General features: G+C 42.1%; 1 protein-coding gene across 1 annotated transcript in view; it reads left to right on the top strand.

Moving 5' to 3' along the window:
* The window catches only part of myo1d (myosin 1D), a 103,339-nt gene that overhangs the window by 57,018 nt on the left and 33,376 nt on the right, over window positions 1-12,945 (top strand). Inside the window, exons 17-20 of the mRNA XM_084567076.1 lie at window positions 3,678-3,901; window positions 4,577-4,715; window positions 5,361-5,465; window positions 5,624-5,737. Coding sequence (XP_084423202.1) covers window positions 3,678-3,901; window positions 4,577-4,715; window positions 5,361-5,465; window positions 5,624-5,737 — 582 coding nt within the window. The remainder of the gene's footprint in view (window positions 1-3,677; window positions 3,902-4,576; window positions 4,716-5,360; window positions 5,466-5,623; window positions 5,738-12,945) is intronic.

Here is a 12,945-nt window from a genome sequence, read left to right as displayed (position 1 = left end):
CTATACCGCAGCCCGTCACCAGGGGGAGCTCTACATGGAGCAGTTCCGTCCATCTTTATACGGTCTGTGGTCCCTCCTGTCTGATATAGATGTGGCTTTGGTTTTGGTGTTGGTTTGAAATTTTACAGTGTAGGTTATGTACTTTTTCTAAGTCATATCATACAAATATTATTTATAGGTATTTAAATAAAATTCAGTTTTAACAAAAACCTGACCTACTGTGCAATAATCAGTTAGAGCTCCAGTATAAAAACTTCCCACTCAGTGTTACTGTATATGTGAACAAATTATAAAAACGATTAGATAAGATCAACTTTTAAATTCTGGCTTAAACGCATTTAGAGTCTACTATTTACACCTGGGACATTTTGACAGTAATGTTTGATCTGCTGCCTTCTCCTAAAACTGCCCAATTTCCTGTAACACTCTGGATACAGTCAGGATTTAAACGAGAGCTGACGTAAAAAGCCTTGATCACAGAGTCATCGAAGCCAGTGAAACCCATTCACTCCTCCCACGGCCGTCGCCCTGAGCACACGTGAGAGTCATCTCAGGAGTCGATTAGTGGTGGATATGTAGCCGCTCTTCTCCTCTCACTCTCATGCACTCATGCATGATGTATTAGAGACAATGCAGCATGGAGAAAACGGAGGATAAGGTCGTCATCTGCCATTTAGACAGAGAAGCACCATTTGAGATGAACCTAAGTGGGACTATTTTTGTATCTGAATGGATGTAGGCTGATTTTTTTTTTTATTTCAGTGATAAAACATATTAGGTCAAGTATTCAGGAGCTTATGCAAGAATAACAGGCTTGTTTTCAGCTTTAAGTCCATATAAGTATTTGTTTACAGCCATCAAATTAGTTTTTTCAATGATTACGTTTTTTAAAAAGATGATTTTTTGACTGAACGTCAACAGCAGATAGATGTGACAGAACCTGGACACAGTGAAACAAGCTTTGTGATACAGAGATGACAAGAAAAAAAGTAGCATATTTAGATATTGGGGACAGATTTCTGTCCAGGATTTGAGGTTATATCGCTTGACATTCAGAGTGGACAGATGTCTCAACTATGTCAGTGTTAGCCTTATATGACTGATCTGTGTGTGGTTACATAAACCTCAGGGCTTAAAGATCCAAAACAAACGAGAGACAGTTTCTGCATATATATATATACGCAGACACTAGGATTCACCTAATAATCAGAATAATCATGTCTCACCACCTCAGTCAGAACAGACTGATAAGATGGAAACAGATTAAGGGGAAATATTAACCCCTAATAACCATGTTAACACTTTATCTGTTTATCTCTGGTTGGAGTAAATTCTTTGTGAGCATATTTGCCCCACGTAGGGTAAATATGGCTCCATCTTGGTAATTTTCTTCTATTAAATGTAGCCTACAATAAACTTGGGGAATAAAACCATCTTCTTCTTCATCATCTTTTAAATTTCTGTCAGATTCAATGCTCCACTTTGTCAAAAAAAAAAAACTATTGTGGGTGATGCTTTGGAGCATGTAAAAACATAAAAAAAAAAACATTGTCCATATAAATATAGTCAGCGTTACCAGGCAGGTGAGGTGATCAGATGGCTGACTGGCCGTCTTTCATTGATCTCACTGTGATTCAGCTTCTTCCGGTTAACAACTAATGCTCTGAAATGCATCTCTCAGCTGTGGCTCCAAACTACATTCCTTAAGTTCACACGTGACCGTGTATGTGCGAACATAAACACATATATTTGCGGCTGGTGTCTCTCATTAATCCAGGAGTGCATGACTTGTCTCATCTCTGCCAGTTATTACACTCTCATCAGCTGAAAACCGCCTCCTCCACAGTTTTAATATGCAAATGCACAAAATCCCTTTCTTTGCCATCGGCCTCCCCCACGTTTTGAAAGATTAAATATTCATGATCTCCATGATTACCGTGCATTTCTCTGTGCGTCCAGAAGCGAGCCTCCACTGCAGTCTGCCTCGAGTTTGTGAAGGTCTGTGGCGCTGGATTACTGATTATTAAGGATTATTTAGACACTGTGTAGTCACATAAATGTGAGAATAACTGGTGTGTGTGTGCGTAAGAGAGAATACAGTAGAAGGAAAGCATATGGTGGTGATTTTAGTGAGGCTGGATGAGGACTTATGGGTCCCTGGGGTCCCACTTACATCTATAATTCATGTTTTAGAGGGTCTGATATCCACTCGACCTATGTTTGGTTACAGGCAGGCTTCTTATTTTAGCCCCCCTTTAGTCTAAATTTATGCTGCATACAGTTTCTTTGTTAAATTGTAAATTTAAATAAAAGCACCTTGAAATATATATTTATTTATTAGCTACTACAGCATAGTCCTGCGTATTTATAGCCACAGCTTAGTCCTCCTCATGACTTATATTTAATTGCTGAGCTGCCATTTTTTTTATCACTGCTGCATAAAGCCTAAAATAGCCCAGTGAGTGGTGGATACTCTACTAAATAAATCATATGTTGATGCAGCAGTTCAGAAGGTCCCCTCCTCTTTTCTGCATTACTTAAGTTTGTCCAGTATAAAACAGGACAGCTTCTGATTCTGCACGTAAAGGTCAGTTTGAAGTGGAGATTTTCATTTCAATAAATGTCAGTTGATCTATCGATCTATCTCCAAATGAGAGAACAGAACGGTGATTTACTGATGGTTAGTTATACAAAAATATTATTTTCTATTTACAGGACTTACAAATTTGTGTCTGTGGAGCCATACTTTTATTAATGGCTACAACTTCAAGTGGTTTTGCTCACTGTGGAGCATATATCTGCAGGGAATCATGTATAACAGAGGAAGTTGTCCCCCGTTTTTATTGACCACGATGACCAAGATGTCTCCACGTCTCCAACGTTGCTGTCCACGTCGATTCCAGCTTCGTTCATTTTTTCAAACGCTCGTCTGAACGACTGGTTGTTCTGCTACTTCCATGTCTCTGTCCCTCTTGGAAACTCGTCAGTTGTTGTTTACCCCACGTGGAGCAAATATGCTCAGAAGGAACATATTTTTCTGAACGATAAAAAAAAAATGGAGGGAAAATGTATTCCCGTTGGGCTTGGTTGTTGTTCTCTTTGTCTGCAGCTCTTGTTGACTTATTTATTTCTGATCTAAAATACATAAAGTTTCCTGTAGGCCCAGTGGAGCTTTGTCAGTTTAATGATTGAATAGGGATGTTATTACAGAACAACTAATGTTGTGTGTCTCACAGGAGGTTGGTTTCATTACGGGAAATATCAAGAAAATATATCTGCTCACAGCTGGATGGTTCCACAACCAATCGGAAACATTTTGTTCTAAACAAAGTCAACTCCACGGCACATAGATGACCACATCGCTGCTACTTTTCTGTCCATCAAGGCATAAATCCCACCCAAACTATTTAATTTGTTCATATTTTTGCCAGAGCATAATCCGACCCCAACGGAGAGACACTAGACCAACTTTCCACCACCAGAAGAATTTTGCCCATTCCTTTTTAAACTGTCTCTATTTTTAGTCCTAAACAAATGGTTAAATCAACCTTTTAACCTTCTTCTTCCATATTGTGATGTACATCTGACTGGAACAGATTATATTGTCAGAAATCAGGTATTATTAAGTATTATCTACAAAGGTTTATGTGTCTCATTGTGTTGTCCCATGTCTCCAGGTGTGGAGGGGAACCCTAGCCAGGATGCGATACCGGCGAATGCGGGCCGCCATGATCATCCTGCAGGCCTACCGCCGCTACAAAGTCAAGTCCTACATCCGCGAGGTCATCCGCCGCTTCAAAAACGTAAAATCCATGAAGGATTACGGCAGACATGTGAAGTGGCCAACGCCCCCCAAAGTCCTGCGCAAGTTTGAAGAGGCACTCAAGAGCATCTACAACAGGTACTATGACAGAATAACTGATTTATCTAAACAAAAGCTTCATTTTCCATTTGAACGTAACTCGTGTACGTCGGCCGATTCACGTCAATTTGAAGCAATTCAAACCTAAAGTGAAACTGCATTTAAAATTTTGATGAACTGTTCCCAAACAGCTCAATCAGAACAAAGGATAGAGCTTTTTCAGATAAAAATGTTTTTAAATTGCTCTCTTTTGAAGAAAATCGCTTTCCTAAATTGGCTGAACTAAAAGTAAATCTGACCCCAACCGCACGAAACAACACATGGCCTCGAGTGTAATTTTACATCCAGATGAGTCCGTTTGAAGCAGCTTACACATGTTTCCTTCTGCCTTGGGCTCACACTGGGCATTGATTTTTCTTCCCCCATCAAAGGCTCATCACCGCCTTTCATCCCCACGTCTGTTTGTTTGCTTTTTTTGTCTGCTTGACGCTGGGCACAGTTAGAAAATAGCCCTCCTACAGAATTATGTCTGCTGTCAGGATGTGTGAGTGAAAGGCCAGTAAGCACACTACCCTCCAGGATGGGGTCTGCTGCAGCGCTGCTTCACCACCTACTGCTGTTGTATCGGTAGGCTTTGTGTTGCATTCTGTAATAAAGAGAGTTGACTTTCCTCCACTCTTAGTTTGTTCTTTGTGTGGCTGTGTTTACCTCCAGGTGGTGGGCATGGACGCTGATCAAAGGCCTCTCTCCAGAGGAGACCTTGCAGGTGAGGGCTAAGGTAGCCAGCCTGGAGGCCCTGAAGGGCCAGAGGTCCGACTTGGGGCTACAGAGAGTCTGGGAAGGAAACTACCTGGTGAGAAAATAGACCTATTGCACAGAATAAAATAACCACAGCTTTAGCTATGCATCTTTTAGTGTGTGGCTGTGTGTCCTGCAGCTGTGTCAGTGTAACCACTTGCATCACGTCGAACTTTGATGCTTTATGATACCGACTTCAGTATGTCTGTTGTGTTGGCTGCTATCCAGTGTCTGCTCCGCATCACGATCTTCTTTATCTACTCTTTCATCAGACTGTTCCTGATTTCATTTAAAATGTTTATAACTAATTTCTCTGGTGAGTTCTTGAACGGCTTGCTTGTGTCCAGACAACATTTAACTTTTGAGAATATTGGCTTTCGTGCTTCATTAAAAAACGCTGGTATCAGTATTTATATCGAAAACACATTTATCAAGATAACTGCTACTGGAGTAGTTGACATTTTTATGATTCTTGGTACCGCACAAGTGGACACAATGGACAGAAGAGGTACATATGTCCCTATTGCTTCTTTACTGTACAGCCTGACATATTCTTATTATTCTGAACAGGATTGTTGCAGATTAGCTGATTAAACCAGGATTAGATGCCAGTATATTTTAATTAAGAGACCATTTCATAACTTCAATGAGTTAATTTGATTGAGCTTTGCTGTTTACTTGTGTTTTCTGTGTCCGGCAGAAGCGAGACAGTCCTGACACGGCGTCCTCCTTCACACTGGTTTCCAGCGAGCTGCAGCGGAAAGACAAATTCATGAGGGTCCTGTTCTCCTCCAACGTGCGCAAGGTAGAAGACCTTTAACGGTCACAACATGCATCTGTGTGTACAATTAAATAAACCCAACCGCTCCTGGCGAGCTAGTCTCCCTGCAGGGTGTGTGGATGTTTGTGTGTGCGCCTACTGTATCCTGTGGGGTGACTAATGAGGGGCTTTGTGTTTCCCAGATCAACCGTTTCCACAAGGCGGAGAACCGGGCGGTGCTCATCACTGACCGCCACCTGTACAAGATGGACCCCCTGAAGCAGTACAAACCCATGAAGAGCATCCCCCTGTACAACGTAGGACAGGCTTCCTTTAACTTCTCTCTTTTGTTTAAACACAGCACACAGGTGTTTCAGCACTGTACCGGTTACAAATCACTTTCCAGGTGCTGTTAGGCCATCATTTTAACACACAGTTGGTTTTAGTTTCTTTCTGTTTATCCTGCTTCATGTGAACAAACAACAGTGGAGCAATTCCAGCGGCTTCCTGCAGCTTTGGTAGAGGCGACTGTTGTCTTTCATTTCCCACCTGCCTGGGAAACATGTCAATATGCAGAAGTCTCCTTCAGTTCAGCCATTGGCTGGTTTTAATTCACATACTCTCTGTGATAGGTCTACATACACACATAGCACAGGAGCCTGTTTCCATGGCAAATGTGTCCTGTGTGCTTCACGCTACTTGATTGTGCTACATTCAAAGTCCATGGCGTTCAAGTTTCCTTTTTTTTTTAATTATTATTTTTCTCATTTCTCATCTGTTCTTCCGTCTGCTTGAAATCCCTTGTAAAGATTGCAGATGTCGATTTTGGTTTCAGTTCAGTTCAGTTTTCAGTTGTTCTTCTGGACTTTTCCACAGCATTTAAGCATCTCCTTAAAGGTAGTTTATAATTGAACATGCTGGGAAATATGCATATTTGCTTTTCTGCTGAAATTTACATTAGGAGATTGTCACCAGTCCCAACTCCTGCCCATAACTGGCCAATAAAACCCGCCGAATCAGATAAACAGAATATGCTTTAATGCTGAGCTTTAGATCCGCTGGTCACAGGAATGTATTGACTTGATACTGACCTGAGACTTAGCTGCAGACTTAATATAGAAAAAATATAAACGTTTACAGTTTTATTCACAGTTGCTCAACTGATATTGAGAAAATTGGCAAGGTAGAATAATTTGAATTAATTCCTGGAAAAAAAAGCTTCTATAACAAATGATAGTAGAGCCTATATCTTGGCATATGCAAGTGGCCTACGCTGTCGTGAGCATTAACACTTGTGTGCTGGTGTGTCGGTCTCGAGCTTACTCTGTGAACTTCATACAATGGCCACAGAAGGAGGGACCATTTTCATATCGCCGCAACCTGTAGTTATATTTCTGCGGATGTGCGCGTCAGGCCACGCCATAAATCTTGCTTTACTTGAGCGTGTTATTTAATGAGGGGATTAGTGGAGTGTAAGTGTATTGAATATAGTGTTGAGTTTAACAAGAAGACAGCTACGTATTTGGTTTAATTAGAAAGCAGGGGCAATTAGGAGTAAATGCTTGCCTCTCATTGAAACCCGTTCAAAAGAAATGCTGGTTCTCTCTTTTATAGAGAAAAATAAAAGCTCTGAAAGATATCTGAATATGTATGGCAAAAAAAAAAAAAGACGCTATTTCCCAAAATATAACATCTCTTTGAAGAGGAGATGACCAACCAGTGCATTTCCATCTTTAGTAAAAATCTAATCTCAAAGACATACGCAAACTAATTTGTACTGCTAAAGGTAAATTGACTAAATCTCCTTTTCTCTATATTTCACACACATATTGCTCTAAGGGTTTATTTTCAGCAGTGACCTTGGAGGTGAGGCAGAAATGAGACAGGAAATGGAGGTGTAATGCATTAATCTCCCAGGCAGATCCGCCCCTGTCGTCCGGTGAAATGAGTGAGATATGAGGCCGGTGTGCAGTGACAACTGTGACAAGATTCCCCGTTGTTAAATCTGACAAAATGACAAGAGGGAATTAGAGAGCTGGAAGATGGGCAATCCTGTGCCGCTGCATCTGGAAGTGAACCGGGGGGAGATGGCGCCGAAACAGATGGCGGCAGAGAGAGACAGCAGCAGGATGAGTTGAGGGGATTTTTAGTTATCGTTCAGTCACAGAGAAAGTGACACACGAGGATGAGGCTCACACCTTATATAAAAAGCATATGGGGAGCCGTCAGTGTTGTAGGACAAGGGGAGACGCTGGTTTGCAGTTTTCACACATTGAGAGCAACACACGAGTTAGTACAGTACACACAGCGCTCCACATACACATGTTCAGCTGTTTTTAACCCACTTTAACTGGTAAATAAACTCCTGTGTGTTTGTTTTCTCTCTAAACAACATCGCTGCTCATTTCCTGAATTTATTTGGTTCCAATTCACAGGGATTTCATCTGGTTCAATTCAATTTTGATTCATTTAGAGAGATTTAAGTTTCTTAACAATTTTGCTTGGTTATGAAAGAGATTTTCACAAAACTAATGTTGCCATTGGTTTTAGAGATTTGTGGTATTCCCACGAGATTTCCCCTCTAGTTTCACATCTTGCACACGGCTTTCCTTTTGTTCAGCTTCACCTCTTAGCCGTCAAACTTTTCAAATCCTAGTCATGCGCAACCAGTTTTGTGAGATAAGACGAGAGGATGCAGGAAATATACAGCATATGTATATGCGAGGATTTTATGAATTGAAAACGGATAAATGTTTCAAATAAAGATCAGTTTAAATCAGAAAATCGATTTTTTTACAACTCAACCCTACTAATCAATCATAAATTTGTTGCTTTCTATGAGGATACATTTGGTAATAATCTGTAATTAGGTCTCCCATTCAAAATCAGGTCGTGGCTAAGCATGGTACACCAGACGTCCTCGTCCCTAGCAACGTTTTACAGGTCCTCATTAGGGATCCCGAGTTATTCCCATGCCAGATTAGATATGTAATCCCTCCAGTGAATTCTGTGTCTACCTCGGTGTCTCCTCCCAGCTGTCTGTGCCCAGTAAACCTCCAACGGGAGGCACCCAGGAGGCCTCCTCACCAGATGCCCAAACCATCTCCACTGGCCCCCTTTTGAAGGAGCAGTGGCTCAAATTTCAAACTCCCTCATGATGGACGAGCACATCTCTAAGGCTTACCCCAGACACTATATGGAAGAGTTCTCCTCCTCGGAGCCTGACAGTCAAGGGTAGCGCTCTTATTTGCAGACCAGAAAATGGCGGACACACCCTTTCCCCAGCTGGGTAAGGCTAGTTAGCTCCGGGATTAGGCGGCCTTTCCTCACAATATCCAGTTTTTCCTTCAAAGTCCACCGTGAAAATTACTTTCTAAGAAGATCTGCAACCAAGTCGATAGCCTCTCCTCCTGCCGCCATCAAAACGTTAACAGGGACGATTTGGTTGCCAACTTAAACAGAGCGGCAGAGGATGCAAACGCTGACACTAGGGTAGGCCACAGAGAAGGCCTAAGAATACGAACTTGAAATGTGATTGGTTAAAGGAACAGCGTCATGTAACGATAACAAGATAATATGAGGCTTCAGCAGAAGAAAATACTGCATGCACCTTCTTAAGTCACAGTCTCTTTAGTACCAAATTCCCAGTTAGTGTTGCGGTCCGTCCGCTGTGGCTCAATAAGGACGATTTGCATAATAAAATAATTAATCTTATTGCACCTTTCAAATCTGTTGTTACAAAGCCACAGTAAAGATACAGTATCCAAACAAAATATAATCAACATAAAAGCTGTTCAGATGGATTTTGTAGGTGAAAGGTTTCCAAATGGGAACTTTTATCTTTCGGTTCATCTCATTGATGATCGTCTCTGCATCTCAAATCCAAAAGTCCAAATAAACACTGGATTTTCTCAGATTTTATTTAAAAAAAAATTGAATACGATGTTAAAAATATTCAGTTAGCTGCCTTAATAACCTTTATGTTTACGTCTGTGTGGAGAATTGGATCATGTGTGAACACAACGGTATACGTCAAGCTGCAGGGGTGAGTGAATTGGTCAAGGCGAAAAAGTGCCGAGAGTGTCGAAAGAAAGGTGGAGGTGGGTGAAGGGGCGCCGATAGAGATATATGCTAAGAGCCACGGTGGCGTGACGTTCAGCTATTGATCAGAGAAGGTCAAACAGAGGGGAAAGCAGTTAGCTCATTGTTGATTAGCGCTGATAGGCCAACGCCACGGCGTCCTCTTGGCTGCCCCGCGCGCTGTATTTACTGCTGCTCCTGCAGGGCGGGCTGAGCCGCTGAGCTGATAGATGGCTAGTGCTGGAGTGAGGAGCCAACAACTGCCTGCCAACGGATTTATAAGCCAATTAATGCCAGAGCGGCAAAAGTGAGATCATTTATCTCTCGCTGAAATTAAACAAACACTCTGGAAGAAGTGGTGAAATATAAATTCTGGATCAGTGACTCATGCTGCCGCTTTTCTCACCTTTTCCATCTTTTCATTCCCTCCCCCACCCACCCCCTCCTCCCGCTCCTCGCTCTCTCCCCCTCACCCATCCACGCCTCACCCCGCTCCCCACTGACTTTCCCCTCTCTCCTCTCCTCTCCTCTCCTCTCCTCTCCTCTCCTCTGCCGCCGCTTCTCTCCTCCCGCTGTTGTCATGCCAACTTCCCGGGAGACAGTGTTGTCATGGATACCGAGCGGCAGGGCAGATCAGCTGATGTCTGGTGTCGTTCAGGCATGTGCACAAATCGGTCTCCTGTATGTGCACTCGCTCCCTTCCCTTTTTACCAGTGAGGCTTTTTTAAGATCCCTCCGGCTCGCCTTCTCCTTGTGCTTTTTCTCGCCTTTTTTTTTTTTTATTATTTCATTCATCCGTTGATCCATTCACTGCTGTCATGTTATTTTCTCAACCATAAGCCGACAGCAGCAGCCTGACCATACAGAATCTGTTTATACACTCAAATAACTGGTGCACATGTGCAGCTATTATTAATTTATTCTTTATTAAAAATGCAAACAAAAGAATTGTATCTCAAATCTATTAACACCAAGATCAGCATGTGATGAGGCAGTATTATAATTGTGTTGGTAAATTCATGCATCTCAGAGGCAGCTGGCAGGAGTCTGACTATTTTCTTTTTGAGCCGCAAACATAACAGGCTGTCTCCCTGTTGCATTATATTCATTTAATCACAGAGCCCCCAGTCTTCGCTCTTGCTCTTATTTGCCCCCTTCTATCTGTACGAGGCTGCTGGGAAGTGCTATATAACCAATAAGTTGTTCCCCTGGGAATACACCGGGAGAACCTGCTGTTCAAACTGCGTCCTCATGACAACCCCGAAGTGGGTCGGACCAGGGAGCACTTGACAAAACGCTCTGCGGTCCTGCCTGCGTGGTCACATGTTGGAGATACCGCGCAGGAGTTTGCTAATTTTCACTAAATTACAACAAAAGACGCTGACAAATAAGTGCCAGCACAGTAAGTTGTTCCTCACTATGGTTGAGTTTAGGGTTTTATTCCTGATACGGCGTTTACATGGTAAACAGAGGAATCTTGTTGTTTATATCCCTTTACACCAGTCAGGCATAACATTATGACCACCTTCCTAATATTGTGTAGGTCTCCCTTGTGCCTCCGAAACAGTTGTGACTCATCAGAGAATGGACATGATCCTTCTGAGGGTGTCCTGTGGTGTCTGGTAATAGAATGTTGTTAGTGGGGGGCTTTGGGTCCTATGGGTTGAGGGGAGGGGCCTCTGTGGCTCATCCCACAGATAATTGATCAGTTTGGGATCTAGTGAATTTGGAGGCCAGGTCAACACCGTGTGCTGTTTTTCATGTTTTTTTGAGTTGTTCCTAAACCGTTTTTGTGTGTGTGCCTGTGTCATGCTGCATCCTGCTGGGGATGGCTGCTAGCCTGCTACCATCAAGGAGTGTCATTGCTATGGAGTGGGGGTTCCTGGTCTGGTCTAGGTGGGTGGTGCATGTCTAAATAACATCCACGCAAATGCCAGGTCCAAAAGTTTCCCAGCAGAACATTGAATTGTCACAAGATGGTCAATGCTATTCACGTCTCCTGTCGGTGGTCATAATGTTATGGCTGATCAGTGTATATGAGATAAATATGAGCATAGCAGCTGCTGATTACTGCATGCTGTTTGCGCAGATATCTGATGTTTAAAACATAAAACCAACAATAACTTAATGAAAAATAAAGAGGGTCTTCATGTGCTAGCCTTAGCTACGTAACATACCTCGAGCTGATGTGACTCATTGGAGAATGAACAGCCATTGCACGAGGTGATGTTAACGCCACCACTAAACCAAAGAAGAGGCGCTTCTTTGGTTTAGATGTTTTTTTTTTCTTTTTTTAAGCTTGACTCGAATTGACTTGAACAGGAACACTAAAGGTTTTGAAGCTCAGTGGTGCTGTCTATGGTTGACGCCATCTTGGCAGTGTCTGATTCGCCATGACTCCAGAGTAATTCAAAAAAACTGTGTGAACCAGAAACCGGTGGGTGAGGCCAAGTTGGGAAGTTAGTGACTTCCATCAGTTGCCATGAGTGGAGAAATTAGCTATGCAGACCAAGGCTGTAAACATGTTTATTTCTGCTGTAAAGTTGGACATTTTAACATGATGGTCTGTTTGTATTGACTCACTTGAGGAACTGCAGATTTTGGCATTGGATTCATCGCAGAGTCCTGGAGGTTGCTGCTGGATTAGAATACAAAACAATTGAAGTTTTTGAGATCATAAAGATGAATTGACTGTTAGCCTTTTAAATTATTTACTTTAAAACTCTTTAAATTAATGATTATGCATCACAAAACAGTGAAAATGCACAAACTTCTGAAACTTGGTGTTTTCTCCAAAACCTAAAAACTTTCAGTTCACCGTCACTAACACAAAGAAAACCATAAAAGCTGGAGAGTTTTTGCTTGAAAAAACAATTATTGATTATAAAATACTTGTTTCATACATCGTTCATTGCACAATCTGACATGCCACATGTAAGCATTTAGTCCAACACTGGTTATAACCACCCTCGCCGCTCACTGTGAGATCTGACGCACTTGCAAGATCAATATAATCCCATAGTGTAGAAATCCTTAATTATCAGTGAAAAAGAAAAAGCAAACCATTGAGTGTCTTGCCCGATTTAACATACACTAGTGAAACGTGTCAACGTCCCCTAATTTTGTCGGATTTGTGGTTCGGACAGACGAACAGTTGAACAGATGGCTGGGCAGATAAATGGCTCTCCCAGATATGTTGCTCATAGTGATTTGGTGAATCCAGACAAAAAAAAAAAATGAGACGAGGAAACGAATCAGAATGTATCATTACCCAACTCATTACTACACTGACTGTCGTTCCAATCAATTAAGCCTTTAATATAAATGTAAATGTAATCGGCTCCTTGTAATTAACTGCGTCTGGGTTGCGAGACGGAGGGGCATGGCTTGAGGCTTCAGTTCGTGGTGATTGCGTGAAGTGTTTGTTTCTGAAGTCACAGGCGTC

Source organism: Chelon labrosus, assembly GCF_963514085.1.
Source record: "Chelon labrosus genome assembly, chromosome: 19".
NCBI classification, from domain to species: domain Eukaryota; kingdom Metazoa; phylum Chordata; class Actinopteri; order Mugiliformes; family Mugilidae; genus Chelon; species Chelon labrosus.
This window is presented reverse-complemented; position numbering and strand designations above follow the sequence as displayed.